General features: G+C 56.0%; 1 protein-coding gene across 5 annotated transcripts; it reads left to right on the top strand.

Annotated features, from left to right (window-relative positions):
- Positions 1,706–22,426, top strand: ZNF335 (zinc finger protein 335). 5 transcript variants are annotated; one of them, XM_021077368.1, is made up of 28 exons: positions 1,760–1,847; positions 2,527–2,777; positions 4,210–4,450; positions 5,223–5,300; positions 5,543–5,848; positions 5,941–6,069; positions 7,281–7,427; positions 9,470–9,722; positions 9,815–9,992; positions 10,673–10,785; positions 11,642–11,660; positions 11,792–11,908; positions 11,989–12,065; positions 12,148–12,308; positions 13,182–13,414; positions 14,300–14,393; positions 14,519–14,613; positions 18,097–18,356; positions 19,278–19,389; positions 19,473–19,850; positions 20,543–20,685; positions 20,764–20,918; positions 21,038–21,141; positions 21,235–21,312; positions 21,503–21,586; positions 21,676–21,741; positions 21,825–21,906; positions 21,997–22,417. In XM_021077368.1, the coding sequence occupies exons 2-28, from the start codon at positions 2,577–2,579 to the stop codon at positions 22,122–22,124; spliced, it is 4,032 nt and encodes a 1,343-aa protein (XP_020933027.1). In that variant the 5' UTR covers positions 1,760–1,847; positions 2,527–2,576; the 3' UTR covers positions 22,125–22,417. The 5 variants fall into 5 exon arrangements, with proteins under 5 accessions (XP_020933026.1, XP_020933024.1, XP_020933027.1 ...); XM_021077367.1 differs by having other exon boundaries at positions 1,706–1,847; positions 5,944–6,069; positions 21,676–21,906; positions 21,997–22,426; XM_021077365.1 differs by having other exon boundaries at positions 1,706–1,847; positions 21,676–21,906; positions 21,997–22,426.

The following is a 22,880-nucleotide window of genomic DNA, read 5'->3' as shown; positions in this document are numbered from 1 at the left end:
AAGACTGTAACAGCCCCTGCTTCCTTAAGGTACTGTGATGCAGCAAAGCACATGCGCAGTGCCTGGCATGGGGTAGGGCTCACGGAAAGTGCTCTCCCGCCTTCTTCCCACTTGGCTCTTCTCCTCAGCATTTTTCTCAACGGTCCACTTGAACGTCCTTCTGACCCGGAGCTCCTTCACTGCTTCTAGAAGTCTCCCCATCAAAGCTGAGGCCAGAACTACAAACTACATATTCTGGTGGGAAGAACCCTGGAACAGCAGTCAACAAACCAGGTTGGCTTGCTTGCCTTTGTAATGGAAGAACTGCGATATTTGTTTCAAGGCATTAAGACCTTAGGCCATGAGCTTTCACTCTCTGGTCTTGAGCTCCTTGATGAGGCGGTTATTTTCTATATCATGACATTCTGCAACCTTATGATTTGGTGGCAAAGGCCAAGGTTAGGACTGTGCCTTCGTTGGGTTGGGAATGGAATAGGTGCTGTGGAGGTACTCCTCAGTACCCGGATGTCCTTGAGGGAGGTCGCTTGGCAGGATACATCCCAGTGGCGTGGAATGGGGATTGGAGGTGGCTCTGTAGGACTGAGGAATCAGATTGGAAAAACTGCCTAGTGGGGAGCAAACCAACCTGCTATCATGCCCTTGTTTATCCAGCTCTCTAGGGCTGCTCTGGGAGCCTGGAACTGCTGAATGGGGGGTAGTGGTTGCGAGTGGGCAGAGCCAATCCAGAGGCCTCATGCTGTCTTCCTCCTACCAAAACCTGCTCCTAGGAAAAGACCAGGGAAACCCCCTCATACTCAGTACAACAAACCATAATAGCTGAAACACCCTGTCTTTTTAAGCAGGTTTTCTTTGCAGGGGTTTAGATTTCTCCCACCGCCCCCTTCCCCATTTGTATTTTTCAATTGATGAAAACAACTTATGCAACAAGACTCTGGGACAAACCGGAGAACCAGTCTCCTGAGCAAAATGCGAAAAAGGCTTAAACAGAGGGTACTGCCAAAGGTGGCATTTCAAGCATCAGAAGGGGAAAGTCGTACCTTTCTGAAAAGCTGCAGACTTCTAAATACATCTACATATATTGAGCAGAGAAGGGCTGTGGAGGTAGCTTGACCTCCATCTCTATTATGTAACAAATCTGTGTCCAAAGCTCAAGAAGGGCCAGGCACTCACTCATCTCCATTTCTCCAACTCTGGCCATTCGGGTTTGCATTCAGAATCCCTATACTTGATGTGACTTTGGACCAGCCACCTCCCATCTCGGGGCCTCAGTTTCCCCATTTGTAAAACCAGGATTATACGCTCCCCTCCTCCCAGGACACGTCAAACCTAATCGGGAAAGATTTGATTGGGTACGATGAGAATGCAAAGTAATTGGTTAAAAGCCAGGCGAAAGGACGCATAACAGATACCTCCCTCCCGCCAAGCCAGTCGCACTCCATTCGGACTGTTCCGGGAAGGGCGTGGACAGGCCACTGGGAGTCACGCCCCCGGAAGTGGGGCCAGCCTTAGCCGCGCCCAGCCCTGCGGCCCAAGGAAGGGACCCAGGGATGACGTCACACAACTCCTAGGTATTCATCCGCCGCGAGAGAAAGTAGTCCCCAAACCATAGCTGACTCCACCACCGGTACTAAGCGCTATAAAAAATTCTACATTCTCTTAGGGCTCTAGTATACTTTTGAGGCCTCGGAACCACCTTCCAGCACACTGGAAGCCTGTCTTTCTCCGGGCCGGCGTAGGAAGTAGTTCCGGCCTGCAATACACCGATGGGTCCCTCCGCAACGGGGGAAAGAGGATGGCGACCTCGTCGATGCCGGAGTCGGGGAGGAACGCGGTTACGGAAGCGTCAGGTGAGCGTCGGGTAGAGTCAGGTCGCCCCACTGCACCCTTCCGTGAAGTGAGGCCACAATGCGGGGATACCCGGCAGCGAGGTGCCGAGCCCGGCGGGGCTGTCCGAACAGGGCCCCGGGGTCCCAGGCCCTTTAGTTGCTCTCGGACTTGCCTGAGCGGAAACTCGGCGCCACCACAAGATGGCGTCGGGCCTGGAGCGCAGGCAGCGCCGGGGACAGCCCCGAGTCTCCAGGCCCCGGGACCGTCGCTGTCAGCCCCCTCCGCACGCGAACCAGGGGAGGGGGGGAGCAAGCTGCTGACCCAGGGGGCCTGCGGGCTGTACCACCGACCCTTCCCCCGGGGGGACTTGGGGGACCAAAGGGCTGAACCACTGAGCCTGATCGGGCCCCGTAGAGTGAACCACTCTGCTGGAATCATGGAGGGGAGGAGAAAAGGGTCAAGATTACCCGCCATTGACGACCCTCCCGGGGATGGGGAAGGAGCCCGAGACGGGGAAGCAAGGCTTCCTGGTTCTGTTTTCCCGAAGCTCCCCTCGCGGTACACTAGAAAGCCCCGCCCCGCCGGCTACTCGGTCTCTGCATCTGCGAAATGGGCGCATGGGTGCAGCTGGGTGGGCCGCGATGGCCGGGGCCGAGGAGGAGGCCCACCTGTTCCAGCCCCCGTCACCGCTTCTCGCAGAGTGAAGGCCCCAGATCCTGCGCCCTCCTGTCAGGCCTCCCCCGGAACCAATGGAAGAGAACGAGGTGGAGAGCAGTAGCGACGCGGCCCCTGGGCCTGGCCAGCCCGAAGAGCCCTCTGAGAGCGGCTTGGGTGTGGGCACCTCGGAAGCCGTGTCGGCCGACAGCAGCGACGCGGCGGCCGCCCCGGGGCCGGCGGAGGCCGACGACTCCCGCGTGGGTCAGAGCTCGGACCGCGGTAGCAGCTCTCTGGTATGGCCGGCGTTGGGGGGAGGCAGCAGCTTCCAAGGGGAAGCCAGCAAGGCTTGCTTATAACCAATATTTGTTTATGGTTTGTTGTGAGCCAGACACCGTGCCAAGCCCCTGGCTTGAATTTTCTCTTTTGGCTCTCATACCTTGTAAGGCATATATCAGTCTTTCCCACATCTCACAGAGAAAGAAACTGAGGCACAGAGCCAGGATTCAGATCTAGACTGCGGGCTGAGCTCCTGCACTACCCACTCTCCTCACTCTTAGAGATGCAGGTGAAACCTAGTTCAAGTCTTGGCTCTACCTCTGATTCACTGGGAGACCTCTTTGAGCCTCAGTTTTCTTCCTGTAAAACGGAGCAGAAATGCCTGCTGCTGAGAGTGCTCTGTTGCAAGCTCCTACCACACATTTTCTTGGAAACACCTTGTAAAATAGTCTCCCGGTTCTTCCACCTCCTAGTTCTGTAATCTTGGGCAGGCAACCCAACTTTCAGCTGTCAGTTTTCTCATCTGTAGGGTGGGAAGAAGAAATATACCTTCTTCTCCTGCTGTGTAGCACTGGGAACTATGTCTAGTCACTAATGGTTGGGGCATGATAATGTGAGAAAAAAGAATGTATACATGTATGTGTAACTGGGTCACCTTCCTGTACAGTAGGGAAAAAATCGTACTGGGGAAATAGCAATAAAAACATTTAAAAAAAGAAATATACCTTCTTCAATAGGGTTTTATTGAGGATTAAATGACTCGATACATGCTAAACAGTGAACACAGTGGTCAGTGCATGGTAAGCAGTCGCTAAGTATCAGCTACTATCGTGGTCAGTGTCTGCAAGGTGGTGATCATTTTCAGGACATTGCATTATAGAGCAACACAGCAATAGCCTTCACTTTAGGGCCCAGGGATTTTGATTCAGCAGAAATGGACCTAGCATGTGCCCAGCTGCTGCTGGGCCCTGAGGATACGTCAGGAGACAAGAGAGATGTGGTCCCAGCCCTCACGGAGAGTCCGACCTGGGAACCATGATGTGATGGGGGATACAGGCCACCACGTCACTAAGGATGGAGAGGTCTTCACTTGGCCTTGGGCATTAGGGTCAGCTTCCCAGAAGAGGGACCAGCTGAATGGCATTGAGAAGGCTGAGGAGGAGTTAGCCATGATGTGATGCTAGGGAGCGATTCAGACGGGAGATCAGCTCCACCTGGCTGTTGGGTGGAGCATGGGGGATGTGGAGCCTTGTATCTCACCAAAGCCAGAGACCCTGGGGCTTGCAATTGGGAGGCTCTGTGACAAGAGGGCTTCTCCCACTGGTCCATGATGGGGCTCAGGGTGTGGGTGGCTCCACTCACCATGTCCTTGGGCCAAGGTGGGGGGTAGCCTGCCTTGCCCCATCCGTGGCTCCTAAACTACCTCTCTCCCTGTTTCCTGGCCCCCAGGAGGACGTATCCGAGAGCAGCTCCAGCACAGACCCGCTGCCCCATGGCTACCTCCCTGATTCATCCTCTGTTTCCCACGGGCCAGTGGCCGGGGTGACGGGTGCCCCCCCCGCCCTCGTGCACTCCAGCGCACTCCCGGACCCCAACATGCTGGTGTCCGACTGCACGGCTTCCTCCTCGGACCTGGGCTCAGCCATCGAAAAGATCATCGAGTCCACCATCGGGCCCGAGCTCATCCAGAGTGAGTCAGGCTGCAGAGGGCCAGGGTCGCCCCCCAGGGCTTTCCCTGCAGAACCAGCCGTGCAGATGTAGGCCATTAGCCATACCAGTCTGAGTTTGTCATGTGGGAGCCATAATCCCTTCTCAGGGCAGTGGTAAGTGACGTGAGGTTCTAACGAGGCAGCATAGTGCCTGGTGCAGCATATGCACACGGTATAGAAACAGTACTGCCTGACTTTGTACTGGCGTCTGCTCTTAACACTTTACGTGCAGTAGCTCATTAATCCTCATGGTAACCCCAAAAGGTAGGTGCCATTATGATCCTCACAGTCTAGGTGAGAAAGCCAAGGCACAGGGGACGTAAATTAACGTACCCGCTGTCATCAGCAGGTGTTGGGCCGTGACCTCAGACAGTCTGACTCCAGAGCTGATGCTCAAGATTGACCACATTGTACCTTTTATTATTAATGATGCATGTAAGGGCCATAGCACCTGGAAAAGCCCTGGGATGGTCTGGAAAGCCGATCCTAAGAAAGTAGTGAGGGAGCCAGGCCTTGACCTTGGAGAAGTTTGAAGAGGAAAGAGGAGGATCCTCCAGGTTTAATGGTAAAGGCAGGCGGCTGTGGACTGGATACTGGGCCAGCATGTCACACCAAATGTCCCAACAGCCCTGCCCTGGACGGGAGCTAGGGAAAAGGGCAGAATAGCTGATTCACAGTCACACAGCTGGGTCAGGATGAGTGTGGCCAGTGACAGTTGTTATCAGAGGGGCATCTCCCCACATCTCTTCCCAGGCTGCATCACTGTGACCAGTGCTGAGGATAGTGGGGCCAAGACGACACAGTACCTGATCCTGCAAGGGCCTGATGATGGTAAGACCCCAGGCGCTGGACCTAGGGAGCCCTACAGTGGGCGGGGCAGTGGGTGAGGACGGCTCTGCCACAGGCACACCGTGTGATCTTGGCAGCTTATCTACTGCTCTGGGCCTCAGTCTCCCCACTGTTATTCTGGTGGGGACTTGGGTTCTAGGATCCCTGGGCCTGCCTGAGGGGGCAGCTGTAGCTCATGGCCAGTTTTCCCCTCTACTTCCCTCTGACTCCTTCAACCTCACCAGGTGCCCCCATGGCATCACCGATGTCCAGTTCCACCTTGGCCCACAGCCTGGCAGCCATTGAGGCCCTGGCCGATGGGCCCACATCCACATCTACGTGCCTGGAGCCACCTGAGGAGGCTCAGGGTGGGCCCAGCTCCCCAGTGCAGCCACCCCTGGGTTCTGGCACCGAGGAGCCGGACCTGCAGAGCCTGGAGGCCATGATGGAGGTGGTGGTGGTGCAGCAGTTCAAGTGCAAGATGTGCCAGTACCGGAGCAGCACCAAGGCCACGCTGTTGCGCCACATGCGAGAACGGCACTTCCGCCCAGGTGCGTCGGTAGCAGCCTACCTGACTGCCTGCCCAGGCGGGGCCAGGGTGCCAAGAGTCCGGCATGACAAGCTTGTCCTACATGCCCCACAGCAGCAGCAGCTGGTAAGAAGGGACGTCTGCGCAAGTGGGGCCCCTCAGCCAAGACCCAGGAGGAAGAGGGCCCAGAGGAGGAAGATGACGATGACATTGTAGATGCCGGTGCCATCGATGACCTGGAGGGTAGGCTGCCGCGGCACCCAGACCTGCCACCCACACCCACATCAACAAATCCTGAGCTGTCCCTGGCCCGCAGGGAGGGCCAGGAAGGAGGAGCAGGCTCGGCTCAGCCAGGAGTGCCTCCAGCGTAAGATAGAGGAGTCGGGGCTTTGAGACCTGGACGTTTGTGTGCGGCTGTACAGGCCAGTTCCTCAAAAAGAGCACATGTCTAAGAGGGTCACGTTCACATTTGGCAGAAATAGAATGCCACACCTGTACCTTTTGGTAGTCGTTTTTAAAAGTAAAAAAAGAGAAAAGTGAATTTTAAGTTCAGTTTTATGCTTTGTATACCCATTATGTCTAATATATTATTTCAAGGAGTTCCCGCTGTGGCACAGTGGGTTAAAGATCCCGTGTTGCTACAGCTATGTCTTGGATTCCGTCCCTGGCCCGGAAACTTCCGTATGCTGTGGGTGCAGCCATAAAAGAAAAAAATATACATGTATTATTTCAATATGCAATCATCATTTTAAAAACTGGTATATTATTTTTACTTTCTTCACTAAGTTTTGGAAATCCAATGTGTATTTTATTTATTTATTTTGTTTTTTAAGGGCCGCACCCACAGCATATGGCGGCTCCCAGACTAGGGGTTGAATCGGAGCTACAGCTGCCGGCCTACACCACAGCTCATGGCAACGCTGGATCCTTAACCCACTGAGCGAGGCCAGGGGTGGAACATGGGTGCTAGTCAGATTCATTTCTGCTGTGCCATGAGGGGAACTCTGCCCATGTGTAGAGTTATAATTATGTTTCAATTTAGCCTGGGTACCTTTCAAGTGCTCAGTAGCCACAGGCAGCTAGTGGCTTCTGCAGTGGATACAAAGTCACATTCTGTAGACTTGAATGACTGACAGCTGTTTTCTGACAGCAGCTGTAAAGTATGTCCAGGAAGGAGCCCTTCTTTCCATTCACACAAAGGCGCCCTATGAGCTAATGGTAGGTCTTAGGAAAAGGTGCAGAGAAAGGACTGCGGGGACTCTGAGAGGGATGCTCACTGTCAGCCACGGGGACATCAGGAGGGCCTCCTGGGGGAAGCATCCCTGGTGGCAGCATCCCTGGTGGCTTTGACGGGAGGAGCAGGTAGGCATGGGGAAGGGGCCTCTTTCCAGGGAAGCTGGCAAAGGATCAGGGCCAAAAGGTCAGGACTGATGCTGCCCCTGCCACCCCCACAGAGGACAGCGACTACAACCCTGCTGAGGACGAGCCCCGGGGCCGGCAGCTGCGGCCCCAGCGCCCTGCTCCCAGTACTCCAAGACCCCGAAGGAGGCCTGGCCGTCCGCGGAAGCTGCCCCGCCTGGAGACCTTGGGCCTCCCTGGTGGTAAGGTTTCTTGTGGGAGGGGCTGTGCGGGTGGGATCCAGAGGTGGCCCCTTTCCTCGCTTGCTGCTGTGCAGCCTGGGGACTGAGTGTGCCATGCAGAGCAGCCCATCTCAGACCCACCGCGGTGACCTGCAGGCCTCCTGTCAAGAGGAACGCCCTCCCATGGCGAGCCTGAGAGTTACGCTGTAGCAGCTTTCTGAAAAGCCTCTTCAGCCATAAGCTGTCATAGCACAGAAGCGTGAGCCTTTAGAACTGAGTAAAATAATAAGACTTTACTGAAATGAGAACAAGTCTGAGGCCTGAGACTATGTCCGAGGAGCACGGACGTGGAGCATTATAGGCCAGGGACAGGAAAGACCCACCATGGGCGTGAGTGCTGTCTGCCACCTGCTGTGTGACCTGGAGCTTGTTACTTTACCTCCCTTATTATGAATGGAGGTGATAGCACCTGCGCCTTAGGATTGTTGTGAGGCTTAAAGAGACCAAAAACACAGTAGCGGTTTTTCTACATGCACTTGGAGGGGGTGCAGTATATTTTTTAGTTTCTCTCTCTCTTTTTTTTTAAATGGCTGCACCAGTTGCATATGGAAGTTCCCAGGCCAGGGATTGAATCCCAGCCACAGCTGCAACCTGCGCCACAGCCGTGGCAATGTCAGATCTGAGGATTGAACCCACATCTCCCACAGTGACTCAAGTGGCTGCAGTTGGATTCCTAACCCACTGTGCCAAAGCGGGAGCTCCTTTTTTTTTTTTTTAAACTTTTTCTGTTACCTGATTGTTTAAGGTGGAAATCATTCACCTTTTGACAACTATTCATTTAAAACTTACAATGTATTCTCTAAAAATCATTAAAGACTATTTATAATATGAAACACTTATTTACAGGGTTTTTTAAATTGGAGTATAGTTGACTTTGTTCACAATAGTTGTTTTTATATATGTATAATAATGATTTTTATTTTTTTCCATTATAGCTTGTTTACAGTGTTCTGTCAGTTTTCTACTGCTGTACAGCATAGTGACCCAAGGAGCTCCTTTTTTAAAAAAAAATATTTTTTCTTTGGGTTTTGCGTGTTTGTTGTTGTTTGGAGTTCCCCAGGCCAGGGATCAGATCCAAGCCACAGCTGTGACCTATGCTGCAGCTGCGGCAACACCGAATCCTTTAACCTACTCTGCCAGCTGAGTATCGTACCTGCTTCCCAGCCCTCCATAGACACCGCCGATCCTCTTGTGCCACAGTGGAAACTCCAGTCTCCTTTTAAAAGTAACTTTTTACTGAAATATGTGTGTGGACAAGCACGCAAACCCAGAGTGCACAGCTGAGTGAATCTTTACAAGATGAACACACCTGAATAACCTGGCCCCCAATCAGGAAACAGGGAGCTCCCTGGTGGCCCAGTGAGTTAAGGATCTGGTGTTGTCACTGCTGTGGCCCAGGTTCAGTCTCTGGCTCAAGAGTTCCTTATGCTGTGGATGCAGCCAAAAGAAACAAGATGTTACCAGCATGGCCTATTTCATACCATTTTCCAATTTTTGAAACACTGCATCGAGGTGCCGTGGTGGTTTTGAGTAGGTAACCCTTTCAGGTGGTCCAGACTGCAGGGACTTCAGCGGTGTGTACCGTGATGGCTTCCCTCCCCTCCCCTCCCGCCACGCGGCCTCCCTCAGGAAAACCAGTGTTTAAGTCTCACTATTGCTCCCTAGACCTTAGGATGTTCCTTTGAAGTCCCTAGAGCAACAGTTATCTCCGTATGATAGATAGGGAAATGAGACTCAGGGGAGTGGCTTTGTTTGAGGACACCTGGTAAGCTGGTGACAGAGCTCAGCCTACAAGCAGGTCTCCTGGTTGGGTGGTACCAGCTGTCTCGCTGCTGCTCCACACTGTCCCGTTGGAGCTGTAGGAGCAGCTGTGTGTCCTCTAATCACAGGCTGTGTGTCTTGTCATCTGGTGTGGACGTTGGGTCTGACAGCATTGGGGGTGGGGGTGGTGTGGCTGGCCTCGGGCACACGTGTCCACGTCTGTCCTGGTGTGTCTGTGGCAGGTGTGGAAGGAGAGCCTCTAGTGAGTTCCCTGAGTGGACAGAGCCCTCCAGAGCCGCAAGACCCTGAGGCGCCCAGTTCCTCGGGGCCAAGACGCCTGGTGGCCCTGAGCAAGGCCGACAGACCCCCCGTGGAGCCTGGTGTGAGCCAGTCAGATGCGGAGAACGCGGCACCCTCCGGCCAGGACGAGCCCGACGCCCCGCCCCGCCGCCGGGGTCGACCCTCCAGGCGCTTCCTGGGCAAGAAATACCGCAAGTACGGGGAGCAGAGATGAGGGCTGGGGGTGTGGGGGGTGGGCAGCCAGGCCCCCAGCCCAGCCAGACTTCTCCCCGACACCCTCTTGGCAGGTACTATTACAAGTCTCCCAAACCGCTCCTGCGGCCCTTCCTGTGCCGCATCTGTGGCTCCCGCTTCCTGTCCCATGAGGACCTGCGCTTCCACGTCAACTCCCATGAGGCCGGCGACCCCCAGCTCTTCAAGTGCCTGCAGTGCAGCTACCGCTCCCGCCGCTGGTCCTCGCTCAAGGTGCGGCAGAGGGGAGCGGAAGGCGCTGGAGGGTGGGGTAGAAGGGACTCTGGGTGGAGGAGAAGGCACCCCCGGGTGCCCTCCTGCCCCCCGTCCCTGGGCGCGTGTCTGGGCTGCAGGTGCACAGGAAGATGGGAGGTGGGCAGGCCACACACCTCGTGATGCCATCACAGCTCCACATCTGGCGGATGGCAGTAAACCCGCCCTAATCTAGTTCAGTGTGTTAGCAAGTCTTCCAGCAGGTGGCAGTAACATGTCTCAAGAAAAGGGTTCCTTTTATCACCTCCCCAGGAGTGTCCTCTGGGCCTGCAACAGCCTGCATCTGTCGGTACCCAGGCCTGATAGGTGCTCTGATTTCATTCTCAAGCAGCCTGACAAGGTTGCAGGTGTCGAGAGTCTCGTTCCACTGACCGGGGGACCCTGCAGCTTGGCCTGGCCAAAGTGCGGCAGAGTTGGCCGTTGGGGGGTGCGGGGATCACCTCGGGCAGACGGCCCTGTGCTTTCTGTACATAGGACTTCCTCCCGCAGACAGGGACCCAGACCTAGAAGTCCTCTGGAACCTTGTCATCAGAGAGGGGGTCCCAGAGTGCAGTGGGGAAGGGCAGCTCTAAGGCTATAGGCAAGGCTGGGTAGGCATGAGGAGAGGTTGCATCCCAGCCCTCTGTCCGCCCCTCTCCCAGGAGCACATGTTCAACCACGTGGGCAGTAAGCCCTACAAGTGTGACGAATGCAGCTACACCAGCGTCTACCGCAAGGACGTCATTCGGCACGCGGCCGTGCACAGCCGGGACCGGTCAGTGGGGGCCGGGGGCGGGGAGGCCCCAGGTGACCATGGTTCCCGCTTACTGAGCCCCTGCTCTGGGCCAGCCCTGTTTGCAGCACGTTACAGATGCGGGAAAAGCTGGGCGGTTCATCCCAGATCACTTGGCTCAGAATAAGGCAGCGGCAGGGTCTTGAGGCCCTTCATTTGGTCTCTTTCTTGCTTGGAGGTTTGTGAAATGAGGACAGTCCTTGTTGAGGTGATTAAAGGAAACTGTCCCTAAAAGGGCTCAGAAAATGATCTAAAGCTCTTCCAGGCTCCAAGGGCACACTCCATCTCTCACAGCTCTGATGGGGGGACTTAGGACAAGAAAGTGGAAGGACAGAAGTCCTTCGGGGCCTGGTGATAACTCATTGAATGATAATTAGATCTACAGCCCCGGGAAGGAGTTAGCTTCTCAGGGGGTGCTCTGTGAGCAGAGGTCGGATACGGGGATCCATGATGGCTTTGACTTTGTGGGAAAGCCAGCTCTCCAAGATGCTTATAGATTTTCTTTAAAAAAATTTAAAAACGAGGGGCAGTTCTGTGTCCGAATAAGATTTGTGATACCAGGTTGAACACCTGGTTCAACAGCTTTTTCCTGCAGAACTTCTCAGAGCCTTTAAAATGCAAATATATTTTTTGACTGAGAGAGTGAACTGTTCCAGACTTAGGTGACTGCAGAGCTTTTCTACGGAGCACCTCTTGGCGGTTTCCCCAGCAAAGTAATTGGGGAAATACTCTTAGAAGAGAAGGGCTCGCATGGGGGCTGGGACTGCGTCTGGTAGATGAGAGAAGGTCTGGGGGGGCTTGGGAAGTGATGATCTAACTCCCGTGCCTTCTCCCCCAGGAAGAAGAGGCCAGATCCGGTGAGTCTGGGGCCCTGGCCCAGGAAGGGAGCCTGCTTAAGGCCTGCCTTTGGGGTGGGGGGCAGGGGGGCGAGGTCCCACCCTCCACCCCCCTCTTCTCTCTCCACCTGACCCCTTCTGTCCCTTCCCAGACCCCGAAGCTGAGCTCCTTCCCCTGTCCTGTGTGTGGCCGTGTGTACCCCATGCAGAAGAGACTCACGCAGCACATGAAGACACATAGCACAGAGAAGCCCCACATGTGCGACAAGGTGGGTGGGGTCAAGGGCAGGGGTGGGGACGAGGGTTCTGCCCAGGGGATCCCCCATCTAACTCAGCCCACCCCCCGCAGTGTGGAAAGTCCTTTAAGAAGCGTTACACCTTTAAGATGCACCTCCTCACGCACATCCAGGCTGTCGCCAATCGCAGGTACATCCCAGAGGAGGCCCCTGGGGCTGCAGCACCCCCACTGCACCCTGTCGCTGACCTTCTCCCCTCTAAACACCTCCAGGTTCAAGTGCGAGTTCTGCGAGTTTGTTTGTGAAGACAAGAAAGCGCTGCTGAATCACCAGCTGTCCCATGTCAGCGACAAGCCCTTCAAATGCAACTTCTGCCCCTATCGCACCTTCCGAGAGGACTTCCTGCTGTCCCATGTGGCTGTCAAGCACACAGGTCAGGCCAGCCCCACCCCTCAGCACATCGTGGCCCCCAGTTGGAGGCTCAGCTCTGTCATCTTCCTCCTGCTTGGCAGCCTCAGCCCTCCTATTGCCAGGAAGTCCCCTCTGGGACTGTCATTCTCATCTCAGCTCGGATTCCAACTCTGCCAACTCTTCTCTGTGTGGCCTGGGGCCAGTCACTTGCCCTCTCTGAGTCTTTCTTATCTATGAAAGTGAGGAATCAGAAGTGCCGACCGTGTGTGGTGGTTACAAAAGTGAGTTCTCTAGTTCTCTGGTATCTCAGTAGGTTAAGGATTAGACGTTGTCACTGCTATGACTCTGGTTACAGCTGTGGCACAGGTTTGATCCCTGGCCTGGGAACTTTCTCATGCAGCAGGCATGGCCAAAAAAAATAAATGAAAGTGAGTTCCACTTGTTCCCTGATCTGTGTCTGCTGGCCGCTGGGGCTTGAGACACATCTTACACAGGCCCTGACCTCAGCCCCATCACCTTCTGGCCCACTGAAGATGGGCAGCAAAAGTCGGTTCTTTCTCCTCCTTAGTGGCTCGGCCTGTGGCAGGCACACTAGGGAAGATGGAGAAAGGGAGCAGCCACGGGCACCCTCGGCAGATTCCTGGCTACAGGGGGAAGTGATTCATAAGAGAGCGTGTGGTCATGTGACCTTGAAAATAAGCCCTCAGAGGAAGGCTGAGTGCAGAGAGTAGACACGGTTCTGTTCGGCCCTGGCACACCGGCGTGAACAGAGTGTGTTTCCTTCAGCTTGGGGACACATCACTGGGAGTGGATCAGTTGGAGAGGTCCTTGGGGTCACGGAAGGCTTCCTAGAGGGGGCGGGCAAGCCCAAGCATCCCTACCCGTGTGCCTGCAGGGGCCAAGCCCTTTGCCTGTGAGTACTGCCACTTCAGCACGCGGCACAAGAAGAATCTCCGCCTGCACGTACGGTGCCGACATGCAAGCAGCTTTGAGGAGTGGGGGCGGCGCCATCCTGAGGAGCCCCCTTCCCGCCGTCGCCCCTTCTTCTCTCTGCAGCAGATTGAGGAGCTGAAGCAGCAGCATAGTGCGGCCCCTGGACCACCGCCTAGCTCCCCAGGACCTCCTGAGGTAAGGTCAGCCAGGCAGATAGCAGACAGAAGGGGCTTGTGGGCATGGCCAGGATGCCAGCATGTTGCCACCTCTCCCAGCTCCAGCGTCCTCACTTGCACATTGGATGTAATGAAATAACCCCTGCCTTTCTGGATTGTGGTTAAGAGGTCATGGATATGCCATTCTTAAGCCTAGAGTGCAGGTGGCTTTCTAGTGCTAGTGATAGAGGACGGAAATACCAGTAGCTTGATTGTGGTATAGTTAATTATTCTCTCATAAGAAGTCCAAAGATCAGCTGCCCGGGGCTGGCAGCTCCATGGTCAGTCATTAGGGACCAAGCTTGCCATATTTTTTTCCCAGCCATCCAAGGCATTTGACTCCCAGCTTTGTGGTTGCCTCATGGTCCAGTATAGCTGCAGGAGCTCCAGCCTTCCTAGCCACATCCCAGGCAAGAAGCAGGAAGGGAATGGGGAAGAGCACAAAGAATGCCTGCCATTTATCCGTCTTATCTTCCTTGTGAACTTCACCGGAAGCTCTTGTATAGTCACATGGCCACACTTTGCCTACCTGCAAGGGAGGCTGAGAAATAATCTTGAGGCTGAGTATGTTGTCTGACTCTCCCTGCCCCCAAAGATGGACCATTGCAGGGTGCTGGTAGGAGACAGAGAGGCTCTGGAGTCAGACGGGCTGGGGGTCAAGTCCCAGTTCTGCCACTCACTAGCTGTAGGATCCTTGACTTTCGTTCCTCTGTTACATTGAGCTGGTAAAAACCTTGAAAGGTTCTCGTGTGAAGGTGAAACAAGCCAGCAGATGTAAGATGTCTGACACAGAGGAGGTGCTTGGTACATGCACTTGAATCTGAGCTGCCCCCCTGTCACACGTGGCCGTATTCCCACCCCACAGATCCCCCCAGAGACAGCACCTTTCCAATCACCCGGGAGCCCCCCGCTGCTCTGTTCTGACACCCTGGGTGGTGCCACCATCATCTACCAGCAAGGTGAGCGCCAGAGAGGGTGGGAGCATGGGCCAGGCTTTCATTGCTGGGGGCCGGAGGGTGGGGAGGCGGAGCAGTGGGTGCCAGTTTTCCAGCCCTTTCTAAGGCTCAGGTCCCACCTGACCCAGGAGCTGAGGAGTCAACGGCCATGGCCACACAGACAGCCTTGGATCTGCTGCTGAACATGAGCGCTCAGCGGGAGCTGGGCGGCACGGCCCTGCAGGTGAGCTGCCAGCACTCCTTTTGGGGCCTGGCTTCCTTTGGGGCCAGCTCTGCTTTGGACGCAGAGGAGATGAGTGATGAAGGAGAGCGATGAAGCAGACGCGCCCTGCCCTCAGGGAGCTCCCAGTTAGTGGGAGGCAGATCCACCGAAACCCAGTGGGCAGATGCAGAGGAAGGGGAGCCGCTGTGCTGGGAGGCCAGGAAGGGCGGGGCATCTCCCGCTCTGCTCTCCGGAGTCACCAGTGACCCCACCATGCTGAGCAGGAAGCACCTCCCCGTGGCTTCTAGGACCCAGTTCTTGCCCAGTTTTCCCCTTAGCTCCGTGGCCACCCTATGCCTGTGGGTCTGAACTGGCTTTTGGTCTAGCCCGGCACCCTCCTCCTGTCCACCCTCTGCAGCCCAAAGGCGCCCAAGGCCTCCCCAGCCCAGACCTCTCATGTGTTCTGTGCACCTCCGGCCCAGCACATCCACCCCCAAGTCCTCGTCTTAACTTCACCCTCCCCTACACACTGCCGCACTGCCCTGAGGCCAGAGGCTCATTAGCACCTCCTCTCTCCCAGCCTCTTGAAAAAATGTAGGCTGTGGTTTGAGATGATACATTCCTGGACCTTGGAACAGGGATGTACTGCCAGGGGCAGGGCTCTGTGGAGGAGGAAGCCCGCTGTCGGACCTAGAATTCTTCATAGGTTTAGTTTGTGGGGTTTGGGAGAATACAGAAGTTTTAGATAGTTAAATAAATCGGTCCTTTATAGTTTTTGCCTATGATATCATCCTTAGAAAGGCCGCCTTCAGCTCAAGATGATTTAAACATTCTTTTGTATTTTCTTCTTAGAGTTTCATTTTTTTACACTTAAATCTTTTTTTTTTTTTTTTTGTCTTTTCGCCATTTCTTGGGCCACTCCCGTGGCATATGGAGGTTCCCAGGCTAGGGGTCTAATCGGAGCTGTAGCTGCCAGCCTACGCCGGAGCCACAACAGCTCGGGATCCAAGCTCCATCTGCAACCTACACCACAGCTCACGGCAATGCCAGATCCTTAACCCACTGAGCAAGGGCAGGGATCAAACCCGCAACCTCATGGTGCCTAGTCGGATTCGTTAACCACTGCGCCACGACGGGAACTCCATTACACTTAAATCTTTATTCCACCTGGAATTTACTTTTGGTGGATGCAGAAAGGTAGGGGACTAACCTTATTTATTTTTTCCAAAAATCGTCCAGTGCAGTAGGTCAGGTCCTTTAACTTGGCCCCGTGGTTGGAAATATCCCCTTTGTCGTGTGCTGGATTCCCACAGGCACAGCAGTCTTCTGCTTCTGTCTCCGTTATAAAGCATGTGCTCGTGAAACTTGAACATTGAGAAATGTTCTCTTCAGGGAGTGGCTCAGCAGGTTACGAATCCAACCTAGTATCCATGAGGATGCAGGTTCGACCCCTGGCTTCCCTCAGTGGGTTGAGGGTCCAGCATTGCCATGAGCTGTGGTGTAGGTTGGCGGCTGCAGCTCCGATTCAGCCCCTAGCCTGGAACCTCCATGTGCTGCAGGTGCTGCCCTAAAAAGCAGAAAAAGAAAAAAAATACTCTCTTCAGAAGGTGCATGTCCTCAGTGCTCCTCCCACCCCTTTGATTCCACTTCTACCGGGTTAATACGCGTTTCCGAGTTTTGTCCATGTGCTCACTAACTCGGAGACCTTTTGATCCTTTAAAAATGCGATCTCACTCTCCGTGCTCAGCGACAACCTAGCTCTTCTTCCCTCAGCGGCCAGCAAGGCACAGCCAGGCCCGCACTGCCCCCGTGTCCTTCCGCCGTAGGGGTTCCGAAGCTTGTTTGATCAGTCCTTGGATGAGTCGGTGGTCTCCAGTTTTTCATTAACTCAAGGAGGTGCTTTAGTGCACAGAGATTTTCAGGTGCTTGTAAACACATTTTTTAGTCTTAAAAAAAAAAACAAAACAGGAGTTCCCGTCGTGGCGCAGTGGTTAACAAATCCGACTAGGAACCATGAGGTTGCGGGTTCGGTCCCTGCCCTTGCTCAGTGGGTTAACGATCCGGCGTTGCCCTGAGCTGTGGTGTAGGTTGCAGACGCGGCTCGGATCCCGAGTTGCTGTGGCTCTGGCGTAGGCCGGGGGCTGCGGCTCCAATTAGACCCCTAGCCTGGGAACCTCCATATGCCGCAGGAGCGGCCCAAAGAAATAGCAAAAAGACAAAACAAAACCTCCTGGGAGTAGAATCCATGGGGGTCCTAAGGTATGAAGCGTCTTCAAAGACAGGCCAGTTACATGGGTGCCACTAGAGTGCGCGTCCCCACCGCCTCGCTGAACCGCTTCCGTGTCATGAGGTACACGAGGTATACAGCATGGCTCCAGGTACAGTTCTGTGATCCTAAGTGAGATCGAACCTCTTCCTGTATGTTGATAGACCATTTTATTTCTCCTCTGACTTACCTGTTTGTGTCTGTATTTATTTTTCTATTAAATTATTAGTCTTTTTATTATCATCACTTTGTAAAGGCTCTTTGTGTATGTGGGAGGTTCACCTTTAATCTGTGATATGAATTGTTTTTGTTTTGTTCTTGGGTTTTTTTTGTCTTTTTGCCTTTTCTAGGACCACTCCTGCGGCATATGGAGGTTCCCAGGCTAGGGGTCTAATCAGACCTGTTGCTCCCAGCCTACAGCCACAGCAACGTGGGATCTGAGCCACATCTGCGACCTACACCACAGCTCACGGCAACGCTGGATCCTCAACCCACTGAGCAAGGCCAGGGATTGAACCCAAAACCTCAGGTTCCTAGTCGGATTTGTTAACCACTGAGCCAGGACGGGAACTCCTGTGATACGAATTGTAAATACCATTCCCTGCCAGTTTGTTTTCTGATCTCCTTTTATGGTTCGTGTTGCTGTAGGTTTTAGCACCTTCCTTTGTTTTAAGAAAATCTTCCTAACCCAAGGGTTATAAAAATATCTACAGTTTCTTTTAATATATCTCCAGGTTTTTTTTTTTTATTACATTTTAGCCTTTAATTCGTTTGAAGCAGACTTGGGGGTAAGATGTGAGATAGAGCCTCTGGCTTTTTTTTTTTTTTTTTTCCTTAAATTATTTGCCACTTATTTCTCTATCTCAGGAATTCTTAACCTTGGCTTTGGGCTGGATAGTTCCTCATTGTGGGGGGCTGTCCTGCTCATCGTGGGACGTTTGGCAGCATCTCTGGCTTCTACCCCCTGGGTGCCAGAGGCATATGCCTCCCACCCCCAATTGTGATGATCAAAAATGTCTCCAGCAACTACCCGGTGCCCCTGGGAGCACTAGGCTGTTCTTTTTAAATCTCTTTCCAGTTGCCGGGAATGCCCAGTGGCGGTTGTGCAAATGAGTGGCAGTGGCACAGAGTCCAGCCAGAGTCTGGGTGAGCTTTGAGGCCCTGAGATAGAAAAGGGCCTTGAACGCAAGTTCCTTGGCCACAAACCATGCTTAGAATGCCTACTGGTGCCGTTGCAGGTGGCCGTGGTGAAGTCAGAGGACGTGGAAGCAGAGTTGGCAGCCCCTGTCGGGCAGCCCTCCCCAGCAGGTGCCACTCCCCAAGTGGTAACTCTCCACATGGCAGAGCCGGGGGGTAGCGCAGCCGCTGAGAGCCAGCTGGGCCCCCCTGACCTGCGGCAGATCACCCTGGCACCCGGGCCATTTGGCGGGGCTGGCTACAGTGTCATCACAGCACCCACCATGGAGGAGGGTTCATCAGCTCCTGGAACACCTTACAGGTGAGGCCTACTACCTGCAAGACCCCCTTCAGCCATTTATAGGTATGCTGTGGGTGGGGGCGGTGTCAGATGAGGACCCCACCCACCCAAGCCTGGGGGCAGGAGGTCAAACTAATACGTGGGCTGTCAGGGAGTCACATCCCTCCCAGGAGATCAGGAGCTACTGTATCTTGGCCATTAAAGATGTCCCAGCCACTTGTCGTTCATGAATTCAACCTGAACCATTCCTGTTTGCCTTGCTTTACAAATGAGGAGGCAGGTTAAGTAACTTGCCGAAGGTCAGACATGAGGTAGATCTGACCCCGTTCCTGTGGTTCCAGAGCCCACATGCTCTTTGTTCTGGATGATACCTGAGGTGGTGGTCAGTTCTGACCTGTGGAACGAGCTCCAGTTCCTTAGTGACATTGGAGGCCCTGCAGCTGTACTTGGCTTCCTCCACACTGAGCGAGTTTGGGGCAAAAATGTTTGTTTTCCATGTTCATTGACCCCTGGGCAGCCTGAGGAAGCCCTGAATCCAAGGAGCGAACTGTCCAGCTGGGTGGGAGCCAGGTCCCTGGGCCAGCCCTGGCGGCCCTCTACCCCTGGACCCTGGACCGTGGGTCCTGGCAGCCCTGCCTCTCCTCCTGTCCCGCTTGGCCAGATTTGGGCTGGAGTCCTGGAGCCCTTCGCCTTGTTGCCGCACCCCACCCCTGCCAGGCCCATCGAGGAGCAGGGGGTGACGGCTTTGGAGCTGGACAGGTGGTCAGCATTTATGGCAGAGGCAGTGGAGGTGTGGCTGGTAGAGGGCATAGCCAGGATTCACATCGGGGACCATTCTGGCACAGTCACTCCTCCGTGGATGACGTCCTTGGGAAAGGGCACTCCTGTGGCCCTCCAGCCTCTCGGGGAAGCTGCCCTACCCCTCCCCTCCTCTGTCCACAGCGAGGAGCCCCCAGGGGAGGCAGCCCAGGCCGTGGTGGTGAATGACACCCTGAAAGACGCTGGCACCCACTTCATCATGGCAGCCGATGGGACCCAGCTGCACCACATCGAGGTGAGGCTCAGGCCCCCTCCCACCGCACTCTCCCCCCTCCCCCCCACCTCCTGGGCGCCTCATGCACCCTGATCTCTCCACAGCTGACTGCAGATGGTTCCATCTCCTTCCCAAGCCCAGACGCCCTGGCCTCTGGAGCCAAGTGGCCCCTGCTGCAGTGTGGGGGGCTGCCCAGAGACAGCGGTCCTGAGCCCCCATCTCCAGCCAGAACCCACGGGGTAGGGGACCCGCAGGGCTCCGCCTCCCCACCTCCTGCAGCCAGCAAAGCCCTGGGCCTCGTGGCGCCCTCCTCGCCACCATCTTCAGCCACGGCGTCGTCAAAGAAGTTTTCCTGCAAGATCTGTGCCGAGGCCTTCCCTGGCCGCGCTGAGATGGAGAGTCACAAGCGGGCCCACGCGGGGCCCAGTGCCTTCAAGTGCCCCGACTGCCCCTTCAGTGCTCGCCAGTGGCCCGAGGTCCGGGTAGGTGCTCCCCGACATCTCAAGTATTAGTTTGACGTCCTGCTTCCAGACCTTTTGCTGTGCACCCCCACCCCCAGAGCCAGGCCTTCCAGCTCCCCACTGGAGTCAGAGATTAACTCAGCAAGGTCCAGCCCTCAGGGGGCCCAGCCCAGCGAGGAAACAAACCAGGTGACCTGGATACACCTGACAGTGTCCCCAGGGTGAACTGAGACCGCCCGGCAGAGCACAGATGGGGAAAGAGTCATTTGGGCCTGGGGTGCAAAGGGGGACGGCACAGAGGTGACGGCTGAGCTGGGCCTGCAGGAGCAGAGCACAGAGGGGTGGTGGCTCGAGGCAGCTAGGGACATGAGGCAGCCAGGACACTGACGGCACAGCGGCTCAGGGAGGCGCAAGGGGCAGCGTGGAGAAGGCCAGGTTCCTGGGGCGCCATCCATTCACTGGGGATTACTGTCCTCAGATCCAACCACGTGCCAAATGGGCAGGGCAGCTGTGGGGTGGGGGGGTGGGGCCTCCCTTCAGAGGCCCCCTTGGCTGAGCAAGGACAGGGATTTCCCTGGGGGCCTTATGACAGCCCATGGCTTTTCCCTCTCAACGCCCAGCAGCTCCAGACCTTATGGCTGAGGTCAGGGGTCCCAGCGGTTCTATGTGGGGACGGTCTGAGCCACCACGGCCCTGACTCTGCCCCTTTGCAGGCCCACATGGCACAGCACTCGAGCCTGAGGCCCCACCAGTGCAGCCAGTGCAGCTTTGCCTCCAAGAACAAGAAGGACCTGCGGCGGCACATGCTGACCCACACCAACGAGAAGCCCTTTGCCTGCCACCTCTGCGGGCAGCGGTGAGGCCAGTGCGGTGGGCAGGGGCTGCTGGGCACGCGGGATAGGGCTGCCCCGAGCCTTCTTCCTCCCCCACTCAGTTTCAACCGCAACGGGCACCTCAAGTTCCACATCCAGCGGCTGCACAGTCCTGATGGCAGGAAGGCGGCGACCCCGAGCGCACGGGCCCCCGCCCGGACCCCCACCCAGACCATCATCCTCAACAGCGATGACGAGACACTGGCCACGTTGCACAGTGAGCAGCCCCTGGGGCCCCAGGGTGGACCGGGACTTGAGCCACTGCCCTGGACAGTGCTCTCGGGCAGGGCAGACTCGAGCCACTGCCCCTGTGGCCATCCTCCCATCTCTTCCCAGCTGCGCTGCAGTCCAGTCACGGGGTCCTGGGCCCAGAGCGGCTACAACAGGCACTGGGCCAGGAACACATCATCGTGGCCCAGGAACAGACAGTGACCAATCAGGTGAGAGCCTGAGTCGGGGGCCCTGCTGGCAGGTCACGGGCAGGGGTGGGGGTGCGGAGAGATCTCAAGCTAGAGCTGGCTGGGCCCTGGCAGGAAGAAGCCACCTACATCCAGGAGATCACGACAGCAGACGGTCAGACGGTGCAGCACCTAGTGACAGCCGATAACCAGGTAAGCAGCTGCCGCCCACCTCAGCGGAACACCCAGCCTCCTTCTCTAGGGAGGGACAGTTCTTTCCAGACCACCCCGTGCGGGTCCATGCTTGCGGCTGCCCTTGCTGATGGGGGGTGTCCCCCCACCTTCCTTGCTGAGCTCCTGGCGAGCAGGGCCCCGGCACCTGCCTCTTCTCCCCCGCCCCCAGGTCCAGTACATCATCTCCCAGGACGGAGTCCAGCACCTGCTCCCCCAGGAATACGTTGTGGTCCCAGAAGGCCATCACATCCAGGTAGGTCGGGCCTCGGCCGAGGGTAGGGAGTGAAGGGAGAGGGCGTTTCGCCTCCTTCCAGGACCATGGGCTTGGCTTCCTCTCTCCAGGTGCAGGAGGGCCAGATCACACACATCCAGTATGAACAAGGGGGCTCGTTCCTTCAGGAGTCCCAGGTAAGGCCCTTGGGGAGCCCGGTGCAGCAGGGGCAAGGACAGGGGTCCTGTCAGACCATGTCTCATTGGCGTCTCCCATCCAGATCCAGTATGTGCCTGTGTCCCCGGGCCAACAGCTCGTCACACAGGCCCAGCTTGAGGCTGCAGCCCACTCAGCTGTCACAGGTATGGGGCTGGACCCTGAGGGTCTCGGGGGCTGGAGGCCAGGCCTAACACCTGGGCCTCAGGCTCACCATCCTTTCCCTCCCCTGGCAGCGGTGGCCGATGCTGCCATGGCCCAAGCCCAAGGCCTGTTTGGCACAGAGGAGGCAGTGCCTGAACACATCCAACAGCTGCAGCACCAGGGCATCGAGTACGACGTCATCACCCTGACCGATGACTGAGCCCCAGGGGCCCTGACACAGAACACGGATTGGAGGGCCAGCCCTGCTGGGGGTGGGGGACCCCTGCAAGCTCCCTGCCTGCTCCACGTGGGGTCTCCAGATAGCTGAGCAGCCAGCATCCTATCACTCCTGGGGAGCCAGACCTGTGCTGCTGGGGTTAGGGGACAGCCAAGGGGCCCAGCCAGGACATGCTGGGTGTCCCAGCCTGCAGGCAGGCTTTGGGAAAGAAATTTATTTTTGTTTGGATGGACCCACTGGTCCCTCATCAATAAAGGGGCCGGAGTCCAGCCCTGCACAGCTCACTTTGTCCACATGCTGCTACAGCCTGAACCGGTCAAGGACACGGGAAGCAGAAGGAGCCTGTTACAGCCCACGAGGGTGGGAGTGAGGTGGAGGCTGCCCAGGAACAGTGCATCTTGCTCTGCCTCTGTAAGTACAGGGCCCCGGAGCAGGGCAGACCCCTGGGGCAGAGGCCTGATGCTGGAAGAGCTGGCTAAGCTGTGAGAGCCCCACTGGGCACCTGCAGACCCTGCTTCCTCCCCAGCCCCATGCTTAGAGCTGCTCTTCTCCCTGACCTGTGAGCGTAAGACACACCTGGCTGCCCACTCACCGTGGTGGCTCCAGGGCCAGCAGGCATCCAGGTTTCTGCCAGGACCCAACCCCCTGCCGTCTACTCCCCAGAGCTATCAGCGCAGGCCCAGCTGTGGGAGTCTGGGGCCTACAGGTTGGTGGTGCCAGGCTCCGGTTTCTTCTGAC

The sequence above is a fragment of the Sus scrofa genome, chromosome 17, assembly GCF_000003025.6.
Source record: "Sus scrofa isolate TJ Tabasco breed Duroc chromosome 17, Sscrofa11.1, whole genome shotgun sequence".
NCBI lineage: Eukaryota > Metazoa > Chordata > Mammalia > Artiodactyla > Suidae > Sus > Sus scrofa.
The sequence above is the reverse complement of the archived record's forward strand: the minus strand, read 5'-3'. Positions and strand labels throughout refer to the sequence as shown.